Source organism: Labeo rohita, chromosome 18 (assembly GCF_022985175.1).
Source record: "Labeo rohita strain BAU-BD-2019 chromosome 18, IGBB_LRoh.1.0, whole genome shotgun sequence".
NCBI lineage: Eukaryota > Metazoa > Chordata > Actinopteri > Cypriniformes > Cyprinidae > Labeo > Labeo rohita.
In genome coordinates this window covers 28,437,489-28,463,076 of record NC_066886.1, presented here as the reverse complement: position 1 = coordinate 28,463,076, position 25,588 = coordinate 28,437,489, and the positions used below count along the sequence as shown (strand labels likewise).

Genomic DNA, 25,588 nt, shown 5'->3' with positions numbered 1-25,588 from the left:
GAGGAAGAAAATGAGACATACCCTAACTGTATAACCCTGGATTACACAGACTACGCATGCGCGTCGCAAAAACGAGACAGAGGAGCATTGGATATTAAAAAAAAGTACATAAACTGTCAATTTGTTTCGAAAATGAACGATCGTTTAGCTAAATAACACCCTTTTTCCTCGGCTGGGATCGTTTAGAGGCATTTGAAGCTGCATTTATACTGCATTTTGGAAGTTCAAACTTGGGGGAACCATTTAAATCCATAATATGGAGAAAAAAATCTGGAATGTTTTTCTTCAAAAAACATAATTTCTTTACGACTGAAGAAAGAAAGACATAAACATCTTGGACGACAAGGGATAAGTAAATTATTTGTAAATGTTTGTTCTGGAACTGAACTTCTCCTTTAAATCAGCTTTAAATTATACAATAACAAGTAGAATTGTCCATAATATGCTGATTTGGTGCTAAGTTATTATATATGATCAATTAATAATGGTTATTATTATCGATGTTGAAAACAATTGTGTAACAGCATTTATTTTAAATATCTTTTGTAACATTATAAATCTTTATTGTCACTTTTGACCAATTAAATGCATAATTTCCTTGTAATCTCAAGTACCTCAAAGTTTTGAAATGTAGTGTATCATGGTTTTCACAAAAATATTAGGCAGCACAACTGTTTCAACATCGATAATAAAAGGAAATGTTTGTTGAGCAGCAAATCAGCATATTAGAATGATTTCTGAAGGATCTTGTGACTGATAACTGGAGTAATGATGCTGAAAATTCAGCTTTGATCACAGGAATAAATTACACTTTAAAATATATTCACATAGAAAGCAGTTATTTTAAATCGCAATAATATCTCACAATCTTACTGATTTTACTTTATCAAATAAATGGTGAACATAAGAGACTTTTCTCAAGGGCATTAAAAAATGTAATTACTTCAAACTTTTGAGTGGTAGTGTATGTGTATAAATACACAGATCCACAGTGGTCTGGAAACTGGAGTGGTAATTTATTCCAGAAGTAATTTCATAGTAGCAATAGTGACTTGTTGATTTATTTAGGGTGGACTGTAGACACAGCAAAGAGGCTGATAAAACACACGCACATCTTCCGTTTTAACTGAAATTACAGAATGAATAGTCAATTCTGTGATCTCTGAGACGTCATGGAGTTCCAAAAGCCTCAATGAAATCATATCAGTAATTGTTACAAGTTACAGACAATTTAAAAAGGAGGGTAATGCTCCTCATGTGTATAAACACAGGACGTCCTTGCAGTGACCCTCAGCTTCCGTGGTGGTGCCCAGTCACAGACACACCCTGACTGACCACGTACAGCGGCACGGCTGGCTATGCTCCACAGCAAAATAAACAGGCCGGTCCTGTTACTGTGAGAAAATTGTGTTCTTTAGTCTTTATATGGACAATTTTAACCATTTTAAACTTACCTGAAATGATATGATGTAGGATGTAGCATACTGACAGCCAACTGTACGTTATGCCTAATGCAAAACAGACTCAGACTCAGAATACAGAGTAAATGATTACATTTAGTTAATATTCCCCTATGAAAAAGAAGCACACTTTAAAGAGTATTTATTAAGGAATTAATATATGATATAAAAGAATATACCTAAGTGTAACTGAACATAATGTTTTATGACACTCAACTGAATTTAACAATGTATTATAGTTCAAATTTATTTTAAGAGGGTTAAAAAAAATCTTTTCAAGTAGGGCTTCAGTACAAATAGGGCTTCTGTACTGCAGTCTACTGAGGATTTATGCTTTCATTTAGCCTTGTATGTCATGTTTTTAATATACATTTGTAATAATGAAGTTTATGAAGTTGATTTGGTTCATTTAAAAATTTTACAAGAAATATCGAACAACACACTACAGTTCAAATTATAATCAAGTACTTCACATGTGCTTTTAGTATGTTGGTCACTTCAAAATAGTTTTAAAGCACAAAAAAGATCAAATTAATCCATACTCTAAGTAAACTTTAGTTGTCTTTTATTTCATTAATATTATATTATCTGCAATTTTTAATAAACTTTTGAGATTTGAAGTACACTACATGTGCACATTAAGCATACTTTTTCTCACAAAGGTAGCCTACATTCTGAAAATCGTTTTGTAGCAATAAAATGGTATGTAAAACATTAAAATGTTACATAAAAAAGGAAATATGTAAAATACTTTTTAACTATATATTTGTAACAATTATCAAGTATTAAAATCGTTAATGGAATCTAAACTGTTAAAGCAATTTATAACTGGCCTGAAGGGGTCAGATTTGTGAATTAGGCCTACATACTGCCCTCTGGTGTAAAGTTATGTGCTGGACAAAAGAAAATAATCTTGAATAAACTGTGTGTGTGTGTGTGTGCACCTGGTATTTATCACGTTATGGGGACCAAATGTCCCCACAAGGATAGTAATACCAGTAAATTTTGACCTTGTGGGGACATTTGTGAGGTCCCCATGAGGAAACAGATTTATAAATCATGCAGAATGAGTTTTTTTGAGAAAGTAAACGTGTGCACAGTCTCCTGTGAGGGCTAGGTTTAGGTGTAGGGCGATAGAAAATACACTTTGTACAGTATAAAAACCATTACGCCTATGGAATGTCCCCATAAAACATGTAAACACAACATGTGTGTGTGTGTGTGTTTCCATACTATATATATCCATATATATGATGTTAGTAATAGAGGCAGAAATATGTAGCTTACGAATTACACACTGGCTATAAAAATACGCAAATTTTACACTGAATGTAAAATTTGTGCATTAAAATAAATAAATAAAATAATGAGCAATACCCATTTACTGCTGTCAGATTAAATGAAATGAGCTACAACACTCATATAACACTTAGACCCATTGTGTAATGTTTATTATTTTCCATGTGTTAACTATAACAGTAAATTATTTAAGAATGATCTTGGAGGCGTTCATACCCAATGCAGGAATGAAAAAGCATGTATATAGATGTCCTAAGACATTCACCGCCATCTTCAGCTCCTTGTTACGCCAGGCAGGGAGCGCTGTGCCTCCACAGACATTCACATTTTTTCCAAGTGTTCCGTAAAGTCCCGCCCTCGATTCATCACGGTTTGCTTTGGTTGGCAAAACTCTATGAACGACATCTTAACTGTCCAATCACAGACTACACATAACCCGTATTAGCCAATCGTACAAAAGCAGGCGTGACGTGTTGGTAAAAAAAAAAAAGAACGCACAGAAAAAGGTTCACGAGAGGTGTCTATTTATGGGAATACAGCCAATAAAATAGATATAATAATTAATGCTATTGGTTAGTACCGTTTATGTTAGGTAGAGTTGACAGTAAGCAAGCGACCACAGAGTTTAAAAATACAATATAATAGAATGAACATACCATTAACGCAATTTTACATTGCAAATGAGAGCATATTGAGTTTGTTCTAAAACATAAGGAAAAATGATAAAGAAGAGTGAGTGTGTTGAAAGGGTGTGTAGGTATGATTTGACTTTTAAAGGATTACTCAACTTCCTAAATAAAATATTTCTGATAATTTACTCACCATGTCATTCAAAATGTTAAAGTCTTGCTTTCTTTAGTCGCAAAGAAATTATGTTTTTTGAGGAAAACATTCCAGGATTTTTCTCCATATAACGTAGTGGACTTCAATGGTGCTCAACGGATTGAAGGTTAAAAATGCTATTTTAGTGCAGCTTCAATTATTATTATTATTATTATTATTATTATTATTAATTTGCAATTTATATACATTTTAACCTCAAATACTGCTCGTCTAATTCTGCAATGCGCATGCGTACTCGGTGCCAGGGTTGCCAGGCTATCCCAACAACACCTGCCCAGTTGCTACTCAAAACTAGCCCAATTGCGTTTCGAGGGAGGTTCCCCATTAAAAATTGTGTTCCGGGGGATAAAATACACTTTTTTTGTTGGGGTTTCCCTGGTATATTCCCATTTCAGGGGTTAAATATGTCGTTATTAGCGGTCTCTTCAACCCGCAGACATCAAAAACAACCCGCAGCAACAGTGTTGAAGTAGCCCAATTCCACAGGAAAACCGTGGACTTGGCAACACTGATCGGTGCACTCCTGTTCAAGACAGTTAGGGTAGGTCGAAAAACTCCCTTCTCATTTTCTCCTCCAACTTCAAAATCGTCCTACATCGCTGCAGATGTACCGACCTAGTGTACAAAGTGAACATGCAAAGAAGGTCAAGCGGCCTTTACAAAAAAGTTAAAACAGCGATGTAGCATGATTTTGAAGTTGGAGCAGAAAATGAGATGGGAGTTTTTCAACATACCCTAACTGTCTTTAACCGCCATGCACAGAGTACGCATCGCAGAGCTAGCATTCGAGGTTAAAAAGTATATAAATTGTACATTTAAAAAAAAAAAAAGATCATTTTGCTAGACAAGACGCCTATTCCTCATCTGGGATCGTGTAGAACCCTTTAAAGCTGCACTGAAACTGCATTTTTAACCTTAAATCGGTCAAGCAACACTAAGGTTTACTACATAGAGAAAAACCTGGAATGTTTTCCTTAAAAAATAATGTACTTCTTTGTGACTGTAGAAAGAAAGACATGGGGGTGAGTAAATTATCATGACATTTTTATTCTGGAAGTGAACTAATCCTTTAATTTCATAGCATGTGTTACCTGTCTCTTAAATCATTTGAAATAACCTGGGCCTTTATAAATGTTTTGTTTAAAGGAAGTGCAGGAACATCCATAATTATTTTCAGAATCGCATACATTCTATGCTACTACAAAAAATGTTGCAGTACTAACCAAATGACATTAAAACAGTCATATGAAAAATGTAAAATGACTTAGAAATGATTAGAAAACAGTTGCATTATATCAAGTGTTTGTTTATTTGTAACAGTTTACACTTTCATAAAACACACAGTTCCCAAAAAATGTTTTAATGTTCACAGCCAATAAAGTGTGCTTATTTTCAAAATTAAAAAAAGTTAAAGTTTAAAAACGACTCACACATCCCTCATTATTGCTCACTATTCCTCTTTATAAATGATAAACATGTCTGGAAATGACTCGTCATCATGAACGCCATGACATTTTCACTTCCAGATTTAAAGAAATCATTAAAAACCCCCTGCAAATCCTGAAGTAAAAACTCTGCTGGGAGGACAAGACATCAATTGCGTTCAGACATGCAAGAATGCCTTCGGAGACAATCATGACAACAGACCGGTTATTAATCCCATAATAAGTTTCTTGAATGAGTTGGATCTGATTTTTAAAAAACATGAATACTGTTGAGATGATTTTTTAAATGCAGCAATTATGAAATCACTTTAGAAGGAGAAAGAAGCTATGATTGACATACTGAATCAATGATTTTTCCTGAGAAACTAGGTTAACAATTAAAAGGAAGGTGTTTTTGTTAAGAGGTATTGCATGTTATTTAAAAACATTCTGTGCAAAATATATGCAGCTGGTCAGAGTGGCATAATTGTTTTTGAAAAAATGTTTTTATGAGTGCAAAAGTAGCTCATGGTAAGATAGTCCGGAAAGCGGAGTCCAGAAATGGTGCTTAACTCTACACTATACATGCCCAGAATACCATCCACCAGCAAATTGAACAGTGTTTTGCGCTCTCCAGCGCCCCCTGCAGTGTGAAGGCCACAGCACAGGCAGAGCTGTGCCTAGCAAATGTCTTTGCGATTGGTTCTGTGGTTGATGTCAGTGCTGTACGAAGACTCCCAGTCTCTCTCAAACACTGCCTGCAGCTGCTCCTGGACTGTAGGGCTTATGGACTGAGCTGAAGTTTGGTTCACCACTAATGCAGATCCAGCTGTGTTCACAAAGTAGTCACCTGACCAGTTGGATGTACCTGGAAAGTATGGAGGCAGAAAGTATAGCATTTAACTATAAACAAAACTTTCTGGTCATTCAGGTCTTTAGAAGATAAATTGTGAAGGGTTTAGGTGTTTGAGAAATGCCATAGGAAGAACAGAATGTAAAAACGAAAAGTAATAGAAAAAATGAGTTGTACCTATGTAAGCAACTTTATCTGTCACCATGTACTTGTTATGGTTGACTCTGGCATAGGGAATTTGTTTCTGTCGAGGGTTGGTAGGCACAGTAAAAAGCCTCTGTGAAAGGAAAATATGGTTTGTATTAGGTCATTGCAGACATATTCTGCTTTTTCATTCAGCAAGCACATATCAAATTTATCCAGAAGTGCAAGTTAAAGGAGAAGTCCACTTCCAGAACAACAATTCACAAATAATTTACTCACCCCCTTGTCATCCAAGATGTTCATGTCTGTCTTCAATCGTGAAGAAATCATGGTTTTTGAGGAAAACATTTTGATTTTTCCTCCATATAATGGACTTAATTGGTGCCCTGATTTTAAACTTCCAAAATGTAGTTTAAATGCAGCTTCAAAGGGCTCTAAATGATCCCAGCCGAGGAAGAAGGGTCTTATCTAGCGAAACGATCTGTCATTTTTTCGGAAAATAAGAATTTGTATACTTTTTAAGCACAAAAGCTTGTGAAGCACAGGCTCTGGGATGCGCGTTCACGATGGTACATACTATTGAATCACTTCGAAAGGTCACACGTAAGTCAATAGCTGTTTACAAACAAAAAGGTACAATGATGTCGAACGATTCTGAAGTTATAGGAAAAAATAAGATGTTTTTCGCCATACTCTACCTTTTTGAGCCGGAGTACACAGACGATGAACTTAGACATGATTCGTAGTAGTGATGGGAAGTTCGGATCATTTTACAGACTTGGACCTTTGAGTCTCGTTCAGCAAAATGAACAAACCTTTTTCTGAGTAATTTTGTTAATTTTAGCAAAACATAATTAAAATGTTACGTGTTACTTCCTTAACACATCTACTGCTTACACAAACATTGATCACACTACAAACAAGATAAAACTATAATGCTATAAGAAACAGAAAAGATTCATTCATTGTTTACCTGGGTGTTTAGTCTATGATTAGCTCACCTCACCACTTATCTGACAAGTTTTCGGGTTTGAGTCGTTCGTTCATCACGTGACAGCCCCATAAGATGAACGAACGACTCGTAACAGGTGAACTAATTCCAGTACAGAACCTAATAGGATGTTGTGCATATGCGACTGAGAGACGACTCGTTCTTCCCGAGTCACATTAAAGATTTGTTCAGAACGACCCATCAATAATTCGTAGCATCATGGACGCGCATCCCAGAACCTGTGCTACACAAGCTTTTGTGCTTAAAAAGTACACAAATTTTTACTTTTCTGAAAAAAGTGACAGATCATTTCGCTAAATAAGACCCTTCTTCCTCAGCTGGGATCATTTAGAGCCCTCTGAAGCTGCATTTAAACTGCATTCTGGAAGTTCAAAATTGGGGCACCAATGAAGTCCATTACATGGAGAAAAGTCCTGAAATGCTTTTCTCAAAAACCATCATTTCTTCACGACTGAAGACAGAAAGATATGAACATCTTGGATGACAAGGGGGTGAGTAAATTATTGTTGTTATGGAAGTGGACTTCTCCTTTAAGAGATTTATGTTACAAATGATTCCTAGTGGAAATAAATGCTGTTCTTTTGAACTTTCTATTCATCAAGAATGCTAAAAGCAATGGTTGTTTCTTTTAAAACCCTTTTAAAACCATTTTAAAAATCTAATCGACAGCAGACTTCAATAAGAGTGTGTATGCAATGTGCATAAATGCAATGCAACATTATCACGGCCTCTGAGGTAATATATCACAACAGACAACAAAACTCGTCAAGAACTCCTCTAACGGCACTTACCACTTGAACGTCCAGCTTGCTCTTGTCCTGTAAGGAAGCGAGTGAGCGAAGGAAAGGGATCATGATGGGGTTGGTGCTGTCCCAACAACTGATCAGCAGACGCACACGAACACTACGCTCATAAGCCACACGCCGCAGCTGGGTATCAATATCTGCCCAGTACCTGTGGGAAATCAGGGACAGCCAGGGTTAAACGTGATCATGGGCATTAAAGAGTTAAGATAAGTTCACTTCCAGAACAAAAATTTGACAAATAATGTACTCACCTCTTGTCATCCAAAATGTTCATGTCTTTCTTTCAGTTGTAAAGAAATTATGTTTTTTTAAGAAAACATTTCAGGATTTTTTTCCATATAGTGGACTTCACTGGTGCCTTGAGTTTTAACTTAGCTTCAAACGATCCCAAATGCGGTTGTAAACAATCCCCACGAGGAAGAAGGGTCTTATACAGCAAAACAATCGGTTATTTTCATAAAAATAATACAATTTATATACTTTTTTCAATGTCGAACAATCGTCATGTCTTGCTCTGCCTGAACTGTTTTTTTCCGGTTCATGACAGTTAGGGTATGTCGAAAAACTCCCATCTCATGTTCTCCCTCAACTTCAAAATCGTCCTATATTGTTGTTTTACCTTTTTTGTTAAGGGTGTTTGATCTTCTTTGCATGTTCACTTTGCAAAGACTGGGTCAGTACTTCTGCAGCGATGTAGGATGATTTTGAAATGATTTTTGAAGTTGAGAGAGAAAATATAGAAAATATATGGAGTTTTTCGACATACCCTAACTGTCTTGAGCCAGAATACACAGAGTTCAGGGAGAGAAAGGCAAGAGAAGCGTTTGAGATTAAGAAGTATTTAAATTGTATTTTTATAATAAAAATAACCGATTGTTTCACTAGATAAGACCCTTCTTCCTTGGTTGGGATCATTTACAACCGCATTTGAGATCGTTTGAAGCCACTTTTAAACTGCATTTTGGAAGTTCAAACTCGGGGCACCATATCAGTCCATTATATGGAGAAAAATCCTGAAATGTTTCCCTCAAAAAACATAATTTCTTTAAGACTGAAGAAAGAAAGACATGAACATCTTGGATGATAAGGGGGTGAGTACACTACCTGTAAATTTTTGTTCTGGAAGTGGACTTCTTTAAACTTTGAAGGTTAAAAATGTGTAATGATCAGACAACTGAGACCATTTTGCTCATGTAAACACTGCCATTCAAAAGTTTGGGATTTTTAATGTTTTATTTTTTTTTAATTAAACTGTTTTATTACATTTTTTTTATTAATTTTAAAATGTTTTTGTTATTTATGTTTGCTCAAAGTTCCATGTATTTGATCAAAAATACAGAAAAAGTAATATTGCAATTTAAAATAACAGTTTTCTATTTTAATAATCTTTAAAATATAATTTATTCCAGTGATGCAACGCTGAATTCAGAAATCAGAAATCATTCTGATACACAATAAACACAAACCTTTTTTGGACTGGGGAGGAACTTTTAAGCTTCCTCACGATATGCCAATTAAACTAAATGTTTCAAAAAGCCTATGATAAGCAGATTTCATAATGAAGATAGGTGACTTTAGGCCGAATGGTTAAGAAACGTATGCGTGAAGGAGGAGGTGGGGAATATAAAAGACCTTTTGTGACTGGAGTATTCCATAGTGGGCAGATAGTTCATCACAGCAATGTAGACAAACTGCTGGGCATCAGCAATCACACTGAGGACTGACTGCAGGTCTGGAGTCCGGCCTTCAGCGCACAGTGAAGGAGGAGAGCTCTGTGACAGAGAGAGAGGAAAACTTCCTCAATAATGCCAAACAAAACTGCAGTCAGCTCAGCAAACGCCACCACAACAAGGAACAACGAAAGCCACAAAAATTCCAAAGGCATTGACAGGTATACACAGTGTTAGATTCAGTGCATTGGTTTTATTCCCTTTTATGATTGAGCTTGATTTATTCAGTTTGCCAGTTCTTTCTTACTGATAGATAGACGCTGGAATCGGTCCCATTGAGTGACAGCTGCATGGGTGTGTCCTTATTGTACAGGGTGGAGTATTTTTCAGGCCACTGTGCAGGGACAGTCTTGGTCTGACTCAGGTACCAATAAGCCTCGAAGATCTTCCCGAGATCCTTAGCAAGACAGCTGCAGTCATACACAACCGCACCCAACTCCTTTACCTGAGCAGAGCCAACATATCAGATATAGGAAACATACACAACACTACTGAGATCCTATTTAGATGTGAAATATATGGAGTATTGGTGCTATTTCGGATTATTTAAAGTCTGATTATTTAGAAAGGTACTAGCACATCCACTACATACATATATACACTACAATTAAAGATTTTTAATGTTTTTTAATGAACTCACTGAAGGTGCATTTATTTAATAAAAAATACAGTAAAACAGTAATATTATGAAATATTATTACAAATTTAAATTGTAATTTGTTCCTGTGATCAAAGCTGAATTTTCAGCATCATCACTCCAGTCTTCAGTGTCACATGATCCTTCAGAAATCATTTCTAATATGCTGATTGGCTTGATCTGCTTAATGTTTTTATAAAATTGTGATACATTTTTTCAGGATGATCAATTGAATACATTCTTGCTGAAAAAAAGTTTTAATTTTAATAAAAAAAATAATCCCTAATATCATAAAAAATAAAATACACTACCAGTCAACAGTTTTTGAACAGTAAGATTTTTAATATTTTTTAAAGAAGTCTCTTTTGCTCATCAAGCCTGCATTTATTTGATCGAAAGTACAGCAAAAACAGTAAAACTTAAAATATTTTAAAATATAACTTTAAATATATTTTAAAATATAATTTATTCCTGTTATTTCAAAGCTGAATTTTTAGCATCATTACTCCAGACACATGATCCTTCAGAAATCATTCTAATTTCTGATTGCCTTGTTCTGCTAAGTATTTGTATTAAATTGTGCTACATTTCTTCAGGATGAATTAAAAAAAAAAAAAAAAAAAAAAAAAGCTTAACAGAACAGCATTTATTTAAAATATCAGTTTGTGTTATTTTTTTTTTTTTTTTTTGATCAATTTAATGCATTTCTACTGAAGATCCAAAGTACAGCAAAACAAATTTAGCAATATTTACTATTTAAAAGAACTGTTTTCTATTTCAATATATTTTAAAATATAATTTATTCCTGTGATTTCAAAGCTGAATTTTAAGCATCATTACTCCAGACACACAATCCTTCAGAAATCATTCTAATATTCTGATTTGCTGGTCAAAAAACATTTATTATTATTATGTTAAAAACAGCTGAGTAGAATTTTTCAGGTTTCTTTGATGAACACAAAGTACAAAAGAACAGCATTTATCTCAAATAAAAATCATTGTCACATTATAAATGTCTTCATCATTACTTTTGATCAATTTAAAGCAATTTTATCTAAATAAAAGTATTAATTTCTATAATTTCTTTCCCCAAAAAAAAGAAAAGCTTTTGAATGGTATAGTGTATAAAGTTACAAAAGCATTTATTTCAGATAAATGCTGATCTTTGGATCTTTCTATTCAAAGAATCCTGAAGAAAAATGTACTCAACTGTTTTAAATATTGATAATAATAATAAAAATTATAAATGTTTCTTGAACAGCAAATCAGCATATTAGAATGATTTCTGAAGGATCATGTGACACTGAAGACTGAAGTAAAGATGTTGAAAATGTAGCTTTGATCATAGGAATAAATACATTTTAAAATATATCCAAATAGAAAGTAGTTATTTTAATTAGTAAATATATTTCACAATATTACTGCCTTTGGGGTATTTTCGATCAAACAAATGCAGGCTTGGTGAGCAGAAAAGACTTCTTTAAAAACATTAAAAATCTTACTGTTCAAAAACCTTTGATTGTTAGTGTATTTCTACTATCTAGCTAAGGAAAAAATGACAAAAAATATGACTGACCTGCGTTAGTGACCTCCAATCCATATTAGCACTTCCTATGTAAATGTGCTTCTTATCCACGATCCAGAATTTAGTATGCAGAACACCTGACGTCAGCTCTCGCATATTCACCATCCGCACATCAGCTCCTGTAGAAAGTGAGGCATTATTTAATATGTGCCGATATACTTTGTTATTTTTACGTGGCTGTTATATATATCAACATCGAGTTGACCCACCGGAATCAGTCAGGAACTTAATGTCATCCATGGGTTTTCTTTCCGATGGTTTATCGACTGCAATGCGGACAGACACTTTCCCCGAGAGCTGCCCTAATTCCTGCAGAATCTGCTCACCCTAGAATGAACAGATCACTTGGGTAAGATGACACTAACACAGCCTATTTTTCAGTGAGAATTCAGCAAACTTCACATCCAAACCTGATTAGCCGTGGCCTCGTGTGTGTGCGTGTCATCATTGGTCAGAGTCCAGTAAAAAGAGGCGATGTCCAGACTGCTTTGAGCACCAGATATAAGGTTGAGCCAGGCTTCATATATGGACTGGTGAGTGGTTGAGGAGTTAAACACCAGTCCCTCAGGAATACTCTCCACTAAAACAATCCTGTAAATGACACATACATAAGCAATAGAGGGCAACAAAGCTACAAATGCAGACTTCATTGAAAATGCAGATGTGAAACTGTGGTTGACCTCACTTACCAGTCGACCACTAAAAGACTCAAAAACATAGTGACATGTGACAGAATTATAAGTGACTCAAATAATGTTCCTGAGGTGGGCATCTACCTGCAGGGATCAGTACAGGTTTCTCTTATTAGAAAATGCTCCTGCCGTCCAGATGATTTGGAGGAGGAGGATGTTGTCGTGGGAACAAGCAGGCTTTGGAGTGACAGGAGTATCAACAATACTGTGGTTACACTGGTGAGGATGATCAGACACCTGTAATACTAACCACAGATATGGACACATTCAAAAACCTTGAGCAACAACAGAGATATAAGAGGTAGAGAGCTTATTATTACCAAAACAAATTAGGAGTTCATTTGCAAAAATTGATTTTTCAACTGCAGTTGGATTATTTTGATAAGGTAAAATATAACTAAAGAATACAGCTAACTAACACAATAAAAACATGATAACATCATAAAAAAAAACATGAGTTTTGAAAATTTAAAAAAAAATGGAGTTATCTGTTTTTGCAAATAAACTCTTCAAATACTAACAATCCAATTATCCAGCTGATTACACAGATTCTTATAAAATAAATGGGACATGTAATATGAATTATTTTATCAAGTAGGAAGAAACAGAGCATGTAGTGAAACATGAGGTATAACGTAACTAAGAGTAATTATACAAAATATATCGGTACAAAATCTGTTACTGGCTGATATTAGGGATTATTTTTTGATTTAACAGCATTGATATTGGGCATATATCAGCTCATACTGTATATTTAACTGTCCTAAGATTTTCAAAATGAGTTATGCATTGGCTGTTTGTGATCATTTCTGTAACTTTTTTTTTTAAATGAAAGCATTTAAAATAATTTCTTTATAGTAGTAACAATAAAATTATGCACATTTTTGGGATTTTAGGTTATTTAGATCTTGTTTAAATCTTTTTTGTGTTAATTTCTCCATTTCACTACCATTTCAATAAGCAAACTCACAAACCTTTGGAACTACACTGCAGTAAAAATCCTTATTTCTATTTAAAATGTTTATTTCTATAATTTCTATTAATTCAAACAAAGAAAACATGAGAATGTATCGTGCATTTGATGGCCATCTGCTAAAAAAAAAATCTAAACAATGTGACTTCATATCAGGTCAAAAAATAGTTATGATGCTATGACCACTTTGAAGAAACCATTTTTGTTACAGAAAAAAAAAGCAAGTGAGAGCAAGGTTATATTGTGTTACCTTGTAAGATACACTGTTACAATTTTCATGTGTCAAACACAACTATGCAAAAAAGCATCTTTTGCATTTATTCTTGGGCATGTGACTCTGGACTACAAAACCAGTCTTAGGTAGCACAGGTATATTTGTAGCAGTAGCCAAAAATACATTGTATGGGTCAAAATTACCAATTTTTCGTTTATGCCAAAAATTATTAGGATATTAAGTAAAGATCATGTTCCATGAAACTATTTGGAAATTTCCTACCATAAATATAAAAAAACATAATTTTTGATTCGTAATATGCATTACTAAGATCTTAATTTGGACAACTTTAAAGGCGATTTTCTCAATATTTAGATTCGAGATTTTCAAACAGTTTTATCTCGGCCAAATATGGTCCTTTTCTAACCAACCATACATCAATGGAAAGCCTATTTATTCAGCTTTCAGATATATTGTATAAACCTCCATTTAAAAATTGGACCCTTATGACTGCTTTTGTGGTCCAGGGTCACAAATAATTATTATTGGAATGCCATGATCATGATCAGTGTTGGGGAGTAACTAGTTACATGTAATGTTACAAAATAAATGTAATTGTAATTATTTACAGTTACTGAGAAAAATGTGTAATTAAATTACAGTTACTTTTGAAAAATGCTAGTGATTACAAAGGGGATTACATCTGAATTTTTTCACACACCCACCCCCACTTACAGACTGAATTGACTTCTTTCATAAATTGCATTGACTGCTCTAAAATGAGACACCAATGTTTCAGGAGTTTAGGACACAGAATAGGACACATGCTTATTCGATAACTGTTTTATTTCCTATTTGGGTTTATGCATAAACTTTATTTTTTAAGATTGTTTTTCCAAGGCATTGTTAGATGCTAGTGTTTTCTGTCATAACTGTGCAAACATTTGATTTCAAACCCAGTATCATAGCTATTAAACTATTTCTTGTTATGATGTTATTTATGTTATGATCTTGTTATGACATATAGCGCAAGTGCGCTCACGGTGACCCAAGTTCGATTCCCGTCTCGAGGTCCTTTGCCGATCCCGCTCCCCTCTCTCCTCCCAGCTCTTTCCTGTCCTCTCTCTACTGTCCTATCACAATAAAAGGCATAAAAAGCCAAAAAAAAAAAAAAAAAAAAAAAAAAAAAAAAAAAAAAAAAAAAAAAAAAAAAAAGTCTGAATTTGTGGTGGCTGTGCTTTAAATTAAATTATTACACCGCTCAGGCTCATTCGGGGCAACTTAAGTCAGTGCTATATGCTTGGTAATTTTTCTTGGCGGAAGCTTTGAGTTTGGTTAGCTAATAAAATATTAAAGCTTAATTCAATATTATGTGGACAATTTCTTAATTCTGTCATCCTGGTATCGTGGACTTGCTCTACTGTTTCATACAAACGCAGCTGCTGCCATTTTTTTGTTTTGTTTTTTTGTACACTGTAATGGATTATAAGATAACTAACAAACTAGTACTACTACTTAATTATTTATGTGGTGAAATGTTGTGTAAGAAAACTGGTATGACTGCACTGTATCCCTAAAATGTCTAGTTTGAACTTGCCGTTTGCTAGCAACTGATTTCTTCATGGAAGCTTTGCGTTCAAATATTTCAACTCAGATCAGTGTTTCGTGTCTAATAATTTTGACGCAAAACATCTAAATAATCTATCAAGCAGCTGTGTAATAAGTGAGGTAATGTACATTCAGTCAGTTGTTATCGCAAAATAAAAATGTATATTATCCCTTACTTATTATAATCTTTATTCAAGTGATAAAGGATTTTGAAAGTCTGACAGTAATCAGTGTTGAGTGCTACTGTAAGGTTAACTCTGCCTGATTTAAATGTTTCAAAATAATTAACAATTGAAAATAATAGAAATTTAGAAAAGTAATCAAAAAGTAATTAAAAGTAATAAGTTACATTACTTAAAAAAAAAAAAAAATGAAAAGTTACACTACTTATTACATTTTAAATCAAGTAACTTGTAATCTGTAACCTATTACATTTCCAAAGTAACCTTCCCAACACTGATCATGATAGACTGATTTAATACCTTTTGTGAGCCAAGATGTGTTTCTCCTCTGCTTAGCTCCACGTCAACCATCTTGATCAAAACATGAAAACAAAAAGAACTGTAATTAATTAAACATATTGTCTTAAGATTGCACAAAATCTTTTCAAATTAAAACCACTAGATAAAGCAAATTTAAGGTGCATTGAAGAATCAGAATCAATTCTAATCATGGAATGTATAACATACCTTTTCGTATGGAATATCTGACTTCATTGTGTTGAGTTTCACCAGCGTCTTACGAGAAAATACAAATTCTATAAAATGAAAGATGAGTTAGTCTTGCTGTAAGGGATCTGTGTTCATGTAAGCATGTAAACTGGACGTTTGTGTTTGTGCCATTCATTGTTCTGTCTCCTGTGTTCTATAGACACAGGCTTTTTGCCAGCTCATTATACCGAAAGAGCCAGACGTCAGCATTAGTGATTACAGACTGAACAGCTAGGTGACTGACACATGAGTCTTGATGAGCTTGGCAAATCTTTCACACGCAGTGAGCGCTGAGGGATATCATCTGATTTAAAAGTGGAAGTGTTTTTGAAGACGCAGAGAAAATGAAGAAATGTAGATGCTGTGCACAGTTATGAGAGTCATGAGCACAGGGGTCACGTGACTGAGCTTCCTGATAGTAACGTGATCTAGTTATGCGTTTTCTGTAATAGTCTGTGATGTGCTGAAAAACCTGTTGCACACAAACTTTGATCATAAAACTTAGCTTTTAAAGGGCTCACCCAAAAATGACTTCTGTCACTGACTACTTACCACCATGTCGTTCCAAACCTGTAAGACTTTTTTGATGAAATCTGAGAGCTTTCTGACCCCTGCACAGACAGCAACACAACTGACACGATCAAGGCCCAGAAAGGTAGCAAGGACATCATTAAAATAGTCCACACGTATGCATTGAATACTCCCGTGAACACGTGACACAGAAGAGAAGAAACTGTTGAATAAAGTCGTTATTTTTGTTTTCTTTGAGCACAAAAAGCATTTTTGTAGTTTCATAAAATTACAGTTGAACCACTGATGTCACATGGACTATTTTATTGATGTCCTCCTTACTACCTTTCTGGGCCTTGAACATGCCAGTTGCATTGCTGTCTATGCAGGGTCAGAAAGCTCTTGGATTTCTTAGATCTTAAGAAAGCAGAATAATGTGGATTTTTTATTTTTATTTTGTAATTGTGCCTTTGATCGATTACATAATTGTGGCATCTGTAACGATTAGAAATCTGATTAATTGTACAGCCCTAGTTTGGAACGACATGAAAGTTAGTAATTAATGATAGAATTTTTATTTTTGGGTTAACTAACCCCTTAAATATAATCTTAATGAGACATTTTATAGGAAAATAAAGAGCGAAAATTACATGAATATTATGTAAGTAGTCTGATATACTGTTACAAAGATTTCACTGAAATAATAAACTACATCATTATTGTTTACAATATTATTTCACATGTCAGGCTTTACAGGGTTAATAACGAAGAACAAAAGTTTCAAACTTTGATATATTTCATATATTCACTATATTTCACTCTTTCAGACGCTTTTTTTACTGTAGAAGTGAGTAAACAAGAACATGGTCTCTTGAGCAAAATAAGTCCTCACATGAGTCCTGAAAATACTTCCATAATAAAAAAAAACATACTATGCAACCTTAAAAGAATGATTCAACCTACAAACGAGGTCAAGACGAGTGTGACTGATGACAAAACTTTACCGGCTGAAATATCCTTTTAACTAAGATTTGTGAATGCCATCGAAAAAATTGCAAATGCACTGTAACATTGTACTACTGGCATATATAACCTGCCTAATAAACCGTATCTCTAACTCTAGTGAGCTGGTTACCAAGATAGCGTCTTTGGGACGCGCCTATGTAGCCCAAAAATGCCGTCTAGATAGGCAGCTCACTAGTGTTTGACACACAGCCATGGTCTATTTTTGCTTCCGTGAGTGTAATGTACACACAGCAAAGAACACATTTATAGTTGTTGTATACTGAATGCGCACACATAACCTTTATAAACACGCAACTTCAAGGAAACGTTAAGAAAAGGTATAGGAAATAAAAGACATACCTGTGATCTAACAGCTTACAAAGTAAACCATCCCGTCTGAGACACAGCGGTAAATCAGCTATCAGTGAGCTCTATTTACAGACGAAAACAAGTGCTCTCTGTCAAAAATAACGAGGTGAAATCAGTGTAAACAATGACTGCAGTTTACTGTTTGCAGTACACACTGTTGTTGTTCTTGAGCTCGTAGCGAGTACACTGTATCGGGTTTGTAAGTCACGTGATCACATTTTAAGTAACCTATGGGGGAAAGCCATGAAAGTGACGTAGGCTGTTAAAATTCACTTCAGTTTTATAAAAGATTATGTTGATAAAAGGTTTTTTTTTTGGAACCAGAAACAATATGACATCGGTTAATTTATTATTTAAATCGTAATCGAGTATTTTCGAAGGTCATGCTTAGTTGTGCTTTTTCTTGGGCTACATTATTTTATTTAGTATTTTTAAGACCAACTTAAAAGCAACACCGACTAATGTTGCTGTATTTACGTTTTAACTAATATATAAAATATAAAAATATATTAACTAATATTATATATATATTATAAATAAATGTATAATTGTATTATCATTTATTATCAGTGTTAGGAAAGTAATGGGTTACAGATTACAAGTTACTTGATTTAAAATGTAATAAGTAGTGTAACTTTTCAATTACTTTATTAAAGTAATGTAACTTATTACTTTTAATTACTTTTTGATTACTTTCTAAATTCCTAATATTCTCAACTGATAATCATTTGAAACATTTAAACCAGGCAGAGTTAACCTTACAGTAGCACTCAACACTGATTACTGTCAGGTTTTCAAAATCCTTTATCACTTGAATTAAGGTTATAGTAAGTAAGGGATAACATACATCTTTATTTTGCAATAACTACTGGCTGAATGTACATTACCTCACTTATTACACAGCTGCTTGATAGATTATTTAGATGTTTCGTGTCAAAATTATTAGACACGAAACACTGATCTGAGTTGAAATATTTGAACGCAAAGCTTCCATGAAGAAATCAGTTGCCAGCAAACGGCAAGTTCAAACTAGAAATTTTAGGGATACAGTGAGGTCATACCACTTTTCTTACACAACATTTCACCACATAAATAATTAAGTAGTAGTACTAGTTTGTTAGTTATCTTATAATCCATTACAGTGTACAAAAAAAAAAAAAAAAAAAAAAAAAAAAAGGCAGCAGCTATATTTGTATGAAACAATAGAGCAAGTCCACGATACCAGGATGACAGAATTAAGAAATTGTCCACATAATATTAAATTAAGCTTTTTAATTTAAATTTTTTTTTTTTTTTTTTTTTTTTTTTTTTTTTTAACATTTTATTAGCTAACCAAACGCAAAGCTTCCGTCAAGAAAAATTATGACTTAAGTTGCCCCGAATGAGCCTGAGCTATGTAATAATTAAATTTAAACCATAGCCACACAAATTCAGACTTTTTGGGGGGCTTTTTTATGCCTTTTATTGTGATAGGACAGTAGAGAGATGACAGGAAAGAGCTGGGAGGAGAGAGGGGAGCGGGATCGACAAAGGACCTCGAGACGGGAATCGAACTCGGGTCACCGTGAGCGCAGTTGTGCTGTGTCATAACAAGATCATAACATAAATAACATCATAACAAGAAATAGTTTAATAGCTATGATACTGGGTTTGAAATTAAATGTTTGCACAGTTATGACAGAAAACACTAGCATCTAACAATGCCTTGGAAAAACAATCTTTAAAAATAAAATGTATGCATAAATCCAAATAGGAAATAAAACAGTTATCGAATAAGCATTTATTCGATAATAAGTGTCTTATTGTGTGTCCTAAACTCCTTAAACATTGGTGTCTCATTTTAGAGCAGTCAATGCATGAAATTGAAAGAAGTCAATTATATCTGTAAGTGGGGGTGGGTGTGTGAAAATATTTAGATGTAATCCCCTTTGTAATCACTGGCATTTTTCAAAAGTAACTGTAATTTAATTACACATTTTTTTCTCAGTAACTGTAACTAATTACAATTACATTTATTTTGTAATTAAATTACGTAATTTAGTTACATGTAACTAGTTACTCCCCAACACTGTTTATTATAAATTACTACTATATTTCCCACACATTTTGTCAGTTAAGATTAATATCTTTGGTTCGTATGTTTCCAAAAAATAAACAAAAAAGATTACTTGCAGTTCTACAGTGTTTGTACGCGGTAATTAAGTTGGCTTGAGAAAGCCAACTTACTGAAATGCTATTTAAACTTCCAGTTATTAGTATTCTTCTGAGACTAAAATTATCAGCTCTATCTCCTCCAAGAGCTTTAACTCTACAAACTCTAAACTCAGCTCAGATCTTCAAACTGATCTGAAGTTAGTTGCTATATCTTTTCTAACTGATCGAACTTACGATCTTCCTAAAAATTATGATTAAATTTGGGAAAAATCCCATAGACTTACGTTGACGGAAAGTTCAAATGAGCCAACACTAATCCATCTATCTATCTATGGCTAGCAACCGGAATCATGCTAGTAATTTGCTAATCATGCTAGAAACATGCTAGCAATTTGCTAATCATGCTAGAAAAATGCTAGCAACATGCTAACAACTTGCTAATCATGATAGAAAGATGCTAGCAACTTGTTAATTATGCTAGAAACATGTTAGCAACTTGTTAATCATGCTAGAAACATGCTAGCAACATGTTAACAACTTGCTAATCATGTTAGAAACATGCTAGCAACATGTTAACAACTTGCTAATCATGTTAGAAACATGCTAGCAACTTGTTAATCATGCTAGAAAAATGCTAGCAACATGCTAACAACTTGCTAATCATGATAGAAAGACGCTAGCAACTTGTTAATTATGCTAGAAACATGTTAGCAACTTGTTAATCATGCTAGAAACATGCTAGCAACATGTTAACAACTTGCTAATCATGTTAGAAACATGCTAGCAACATGTTAACAACTTGCTAATCATGTTAGAAACATGCTAGCAACTTGCTAATCATGCTAGAAAAATGCTAACAACTTGTTAATTATGCTAGAAACATGCCACCAACTTGTTAATTATGCTAGAAACATGTTAGCAAATTGCTAATCATGCTAGAAAAATGCTAGCAACATGCTAACAACTTGCTAATCATGATAGAAAGATGCTAGCAACTTGTTAATTATGCTAGAAACATGTTAGCAACTTGTTAATCATGCTAGAAACATGCTAGCAACATGTTAGCAACTTGTTAATCATGCTAGAAACATGCTAGCAACATGTTAACAACTTGCTAATCATGTTAGAAACATGCTAGCAACATGTTAACAACTTGCTAATCATGTTAGAAACATGCTAGCAACTTGTTAATCATGCTAGAAAAATGCTAGCAACATGCTAACAACTTGCTAATCATGATAGAAAGACGCTAACAACTTGTTAATTATGCTAGAAACATGTTACCACTTGTTAATCATGCTAGAAACATGCTAGCAACATGTTAACAACTTGCTAATCATGTTAGAAACATGCTAGCAACATGTTAACAACTTGCTAATCATGTTAGAAACATGCTAGCAACATGTTAACAACTTGCTAATCATGTTAGAAACATGCTAGCAACTTGCTAATCATGATAGAAAGACGCTAGCAACTTGTTAATTATGCTAGAAACATGCCACCAACTTGTTAATTATGCTAGAAACATGTTAGCAAATTGCTAATCATGCTAGAAAAATGCTAGCAACATGCTAACAACTTGCTAATCATGATAGAAAGATGCTAGCAACTTGTTAATTATGCTAGAAACATGTTAGCAACTTGTTAATCATGCTAGAAACATGCTAGCAACATGTTAACAACTTGCTAATCATGTTAGAAACATGCTAGCAACATGTTAACAACTTGCTAATCATGTTAGAAACATGCTAGCAACTTGCTAATCATGCTAGAAAAATGCTAGCAACATGCTAACAACTTGCTAATCATGATAGAAAGATGCTAGCAACTTGTTAATTATGCTAGAAACATGCTACCAACTTGTTAATTATGCTAGAAACATGCTAGCAAATTGCTAATCATGATAGAAAGATGTTAACAACTTGTTAATTATGTTAGAAACATGTTAGCAACTTGTTAATCATGCTAGAAACATGCTAGCAACATGTTAACAACTTGCTAATCATGTTAGAAACATGCTAGCAACATGTTAACAACTTGCTAATCATGTTAGAAACATGCTAGCAACTTGCTAATCATGCTAGAAAAATGCTAGCAACATGTTAACAACTTGCTAATCATGATAGAAAGATGCTAGCAACTTGTTAATTATGCTAGAAACATGCTACCAATTTGTTAATCATGCTACAAACATGTTAGCAAGTTATTAATCATGCTAACAACTTGCTAATCATGTTAGAAACATGCTAGCAACTTGCTAATCATGCTAGAAAGATGCTAACAACTTGTTAATTATGCTAGAAACATGCTACCAATTTGTTAATCATGCTAACAACTTGCTAATCATGTTAGAAACATGTTAGCAACATGTTAACAACTTGCTAATCATGTTAGAAACATGCTGGCAACTTGCTAATCATGCTAGAAACATGTTAGTAATTTGTAAATCATATTAGACAAACTGCAAACTGTATTGCCTTCAAAACATTCAAACTAACCTTTTAAAACTACTTTAGAATTCAAAGACTTTAGACTGAAAACCATCAAACTTAAAACTTCTTAAAACTTCTTAAAACTTTTCAAACTTTTTAAACGTTTCAAACTTTTTAAAACGTTCTGTTCCGGCTTTCTCAAGCCAACCTAAAATTTGTCTTGACAAACCTTTTTATCTAGTTTCTTATACTGATGAACTGCCCACCTTAGGTGCAAAATGCCTATATAATAAATGTATGCCAAATAATGAAAATTACTATATTGTATTTAAAATTCATTATGTTTTAGATGAATTAATCACATGCATTTATGTTTAAAGAAACACTTTGGCTTCTGGACCATGGAAAACAAACATCTGCCCTGCTAAATGTTTAAAAGCGGTAAAGTAACGCAACAACAGTCGTAACGCGCTACTTGTAGAACAGGTGAATGTCTATTTATGAGTTATGTATGTTTATCCTGCAGCAGAGGGCGATGTGGGACTACATTTCATTTGCAGACTAACAGCACACACAGTGTGAGGCCGGTAACTGTGAATTTAGTTTACGATGCCAAAATAATGCGGTGAGGTGCCAGAGAGTGTTCAATTATTTATTCATGCTAATCTCCAGAGGCAGCTCCTTTAAATAAAAGTTCACCATAAAGGTTGCAGACGAAATATCCACCATTCCACATTAAGGTTGTGTTTATGAAATGGCACTCCAGAAACCTCATTTAGAGAGATGAATTAAAAGATATAATCTTTGGTAATGCTCAATTTGTGAATTCTGAATTAATTGTCTTGGTAAATTTATATTTTTCTATATTTTAAATCACATTTTTGAATTGTATATTCTTGGAGGAAGTCAAAATTATTATAATTAACATAACACATAAATTAAACAAACATGCCTAAGTAAAACGTTTCCTTGTCTGTCGTTGTTTTAATGTTAACTCAGACCGGTATATCTGCCTTCGGGCTGTACGGCAGTTATGGGAGAGTCAGGAACCTGCCGCCTGTCCAGGATGCAGTCAGGTGTCTATCCTTAAAAAAAAAAAAAAAAAAAAAAAAAAAGCCTTCACGTTACTGCACTGACATTAACGAATGAGTCTAAGGCCTCCAGCTAACAGGGAACGTTATGAACAAACGTTCTTCCAGTTACATTTATAGAACGCTCTTTCAAAATTATCCGGCTTGCAAAATGTTAGCACAAAAATGGTATTTTAACATCGTTTATGATTTTTTTTTCTCTGAAGCGTTTCAGTTTTGAATTCGTCTAATGTTTTATTTTTTTTTAAAACATTTTTACTTACTAAGTCACTACGTGTTTAGAGAACATTCATTTTGTTAGAGAAAAATAACATTTTGTTTCCCAAATGTCAAAATGGAACGTTCGCACAACCAAGAATTTTTTAAAACGATTTTTAAACGCTTAAAAACCAGAGAGCATTCAAAAACAGTCTAATATGCTCATAAATTAACGGGCAAAACGTTCTTAAAAATATTTTTTATTTTTATTTATTTTCTATTGTAATAATTATTGTCAGGTTGCTACCCTTATTACAGCTCCTTGAAAGAGGATAATCATATTTGTTTAACAAAAGATAATTTTGTACTCCGTTTACTATAGTCTAAATTCTTTTCTTTTTTCTAAGTGGATCATAATAATGACCAACCATCAACAACATACGCATATTGCTAAATTTTTATGACCCCACATCCTCTTTTAATTGCATACTGTCATGTACAGCTCATATATTCCAGTGCATTTTTTTCCAGGAACTGAAAATAACAAGATCATTTTTTTTTCATTGACATTGTTAGTTATTGTAGGCCTAATATAATATAATTAATATTAAAAATACTTAGTGTTGTAAGTTAACCATCTATGTCATGTCTATTTGTTTCAGATAGAGCGAATGGTGTGTGTACATTACAACAGGTTATTTCATTAGTATGCACCTAGACACCTCACAGAGGAGGATTTACAACAACTGAAGATTAAGAACGTAGTCACAAAAGCTCTGTTTGGTTATCTGCATTCTGATCACAAAGCTAAACATTTTATTGATTGTTCTTATGAAAATGCAGTTGTAAGTGATATTTATATTCCCTTTGACCATGTCATGACTGTTTATAATACAGTACACGTCATAATGCCTGTGTTCTCCTCTATTCTCATGTTTCACTCACCTATACACATCATAAACCCAGGTTAGTCATTTCCCACCTGCCCATTTGCTTTTACCTGTTCTAAAATGAAACCTGCGTCGTAAACTCGCCTCTTATAATCCCACAAAAACTTATGCAATTTCCTGCCAGATGAAAGGAGACTTTAAAAACACTTTATTGGAAAATAAGTCCCCCTCCACCCTGCCATTGGAAGTCTCCTTCAAACAACCCGTGCGGAGAGAGAATAAAAACAGGCCAGTATTTGCTCTCTGGCGCTGCATCTCTGATAAATGTCACCTGTATGTTCTCATTGTGTGTGGTTGGATGAAACGAACGTGAAAAGCAGGCGCACACGCACGCAGGCTGGTGTAATTGTTGACTGAGAGTGATTGTAGGCATGTATTGTCGTACGTGTGCGCTTTGGGAAACTCTTCACCTTTGCCTGTTTGTCTCTGGTCATTTTTTTCTGCCAGGATCAAGGAAAAGAGAGAAACCTACATCTATGACCACCCAAACACGGAAGTAACCAGGACACACCCAGAGTCATAAACTGTGGCAAAGGGCCAAACCTTTGGATCATATGCAGATAAATGATAGCACAATTCCTGGTAAATGAACAATAGTATAAAAAGAAGGAGTGATAAACACAAAAGTGGAAGAAAGAATCCTCTATCTGACATGGTTTAACAAACCGTTTGGATGGCAATCAAGACTTTTATGTGACCTAAATACTGCTTGTGATAATAACCTTGTCATAATAATAGATTATAATATATAATATGTAATATATAATAATTAATATTTTTAATATATTAATGCAATATAATTTGTTCTTTTCTAAACTATTCTTTTTATGATTCAGCATTTGATCACACTCTTTTGATACGTGTGGTTAAAGTAACCAGCCCACGTTTG

General features: G+C 33.9%; 1 protein-coding gene across 1 annotated transcript; it reads right to left on the bottom strand.

Moving 5' to 3' along the window:
• Positions 1 to 4,892: 4,892 nt before the first annotated feature.
• Positions 4,893 to 18,072, bottom strand: pld3 (phospholipase D family, member 3). Its single transcript, XM_051134675.1, has 12 exons — positions 17,866 to 18,072; positions 15,970 to 16,037; positions 15,763 to 15,813; positions 12,570 to 12,730; positions 12,204 to 12,384; positions 12,003 to 12,120; positions 11,785 to 11,912; positions 9,819 to 10,016; positions 9,474 to 9,613; positions 7,827 to 7,989; positions 6,057 to 6,156; positions 4,893 to 5,894 (listed from the first exon to the last, which is right to left on the bottom strand). The coding sequence occupies exons 2-12, from the start codon at positions 15,994 to 15,996 to the stop codon at positions 5,707 to 5,709; spliced, it is 1,455 nt and encodes a 484-aa protein (XP_050990632.1). The 5' UTR covers positions 15,997 to 16,037; positions 17,866 to 18,072; the 3' UTR covers positions 4,893 to 5,706.
• Positions 18,073 to 25,588: the final 7,516 nt, after the last annotated feature.

Bases quoted from the DNA above. Each gene is read 5' to 3' on its own strand.
- pld3 (XM_051134675.1), bottom strand. From the start codon at position 15,996: ATGAAGTCAGATATTCCATACGAAAAG. The intron at 11,913-12,002 runs GTGGGTCAACTC...CACTTTCTACAG, and splicing joins TAAGTTCCTGACTGATTCCG to GAGCTGATGTGCGGATGGTG. The intron at 10,017-11,784 runs GTCAGTCATATT...GGCTCTGCTCAG, and splicing joins ATTGGAGGTCACTAACGCAG to GTAAAGGAGTTGGGTGCGGT.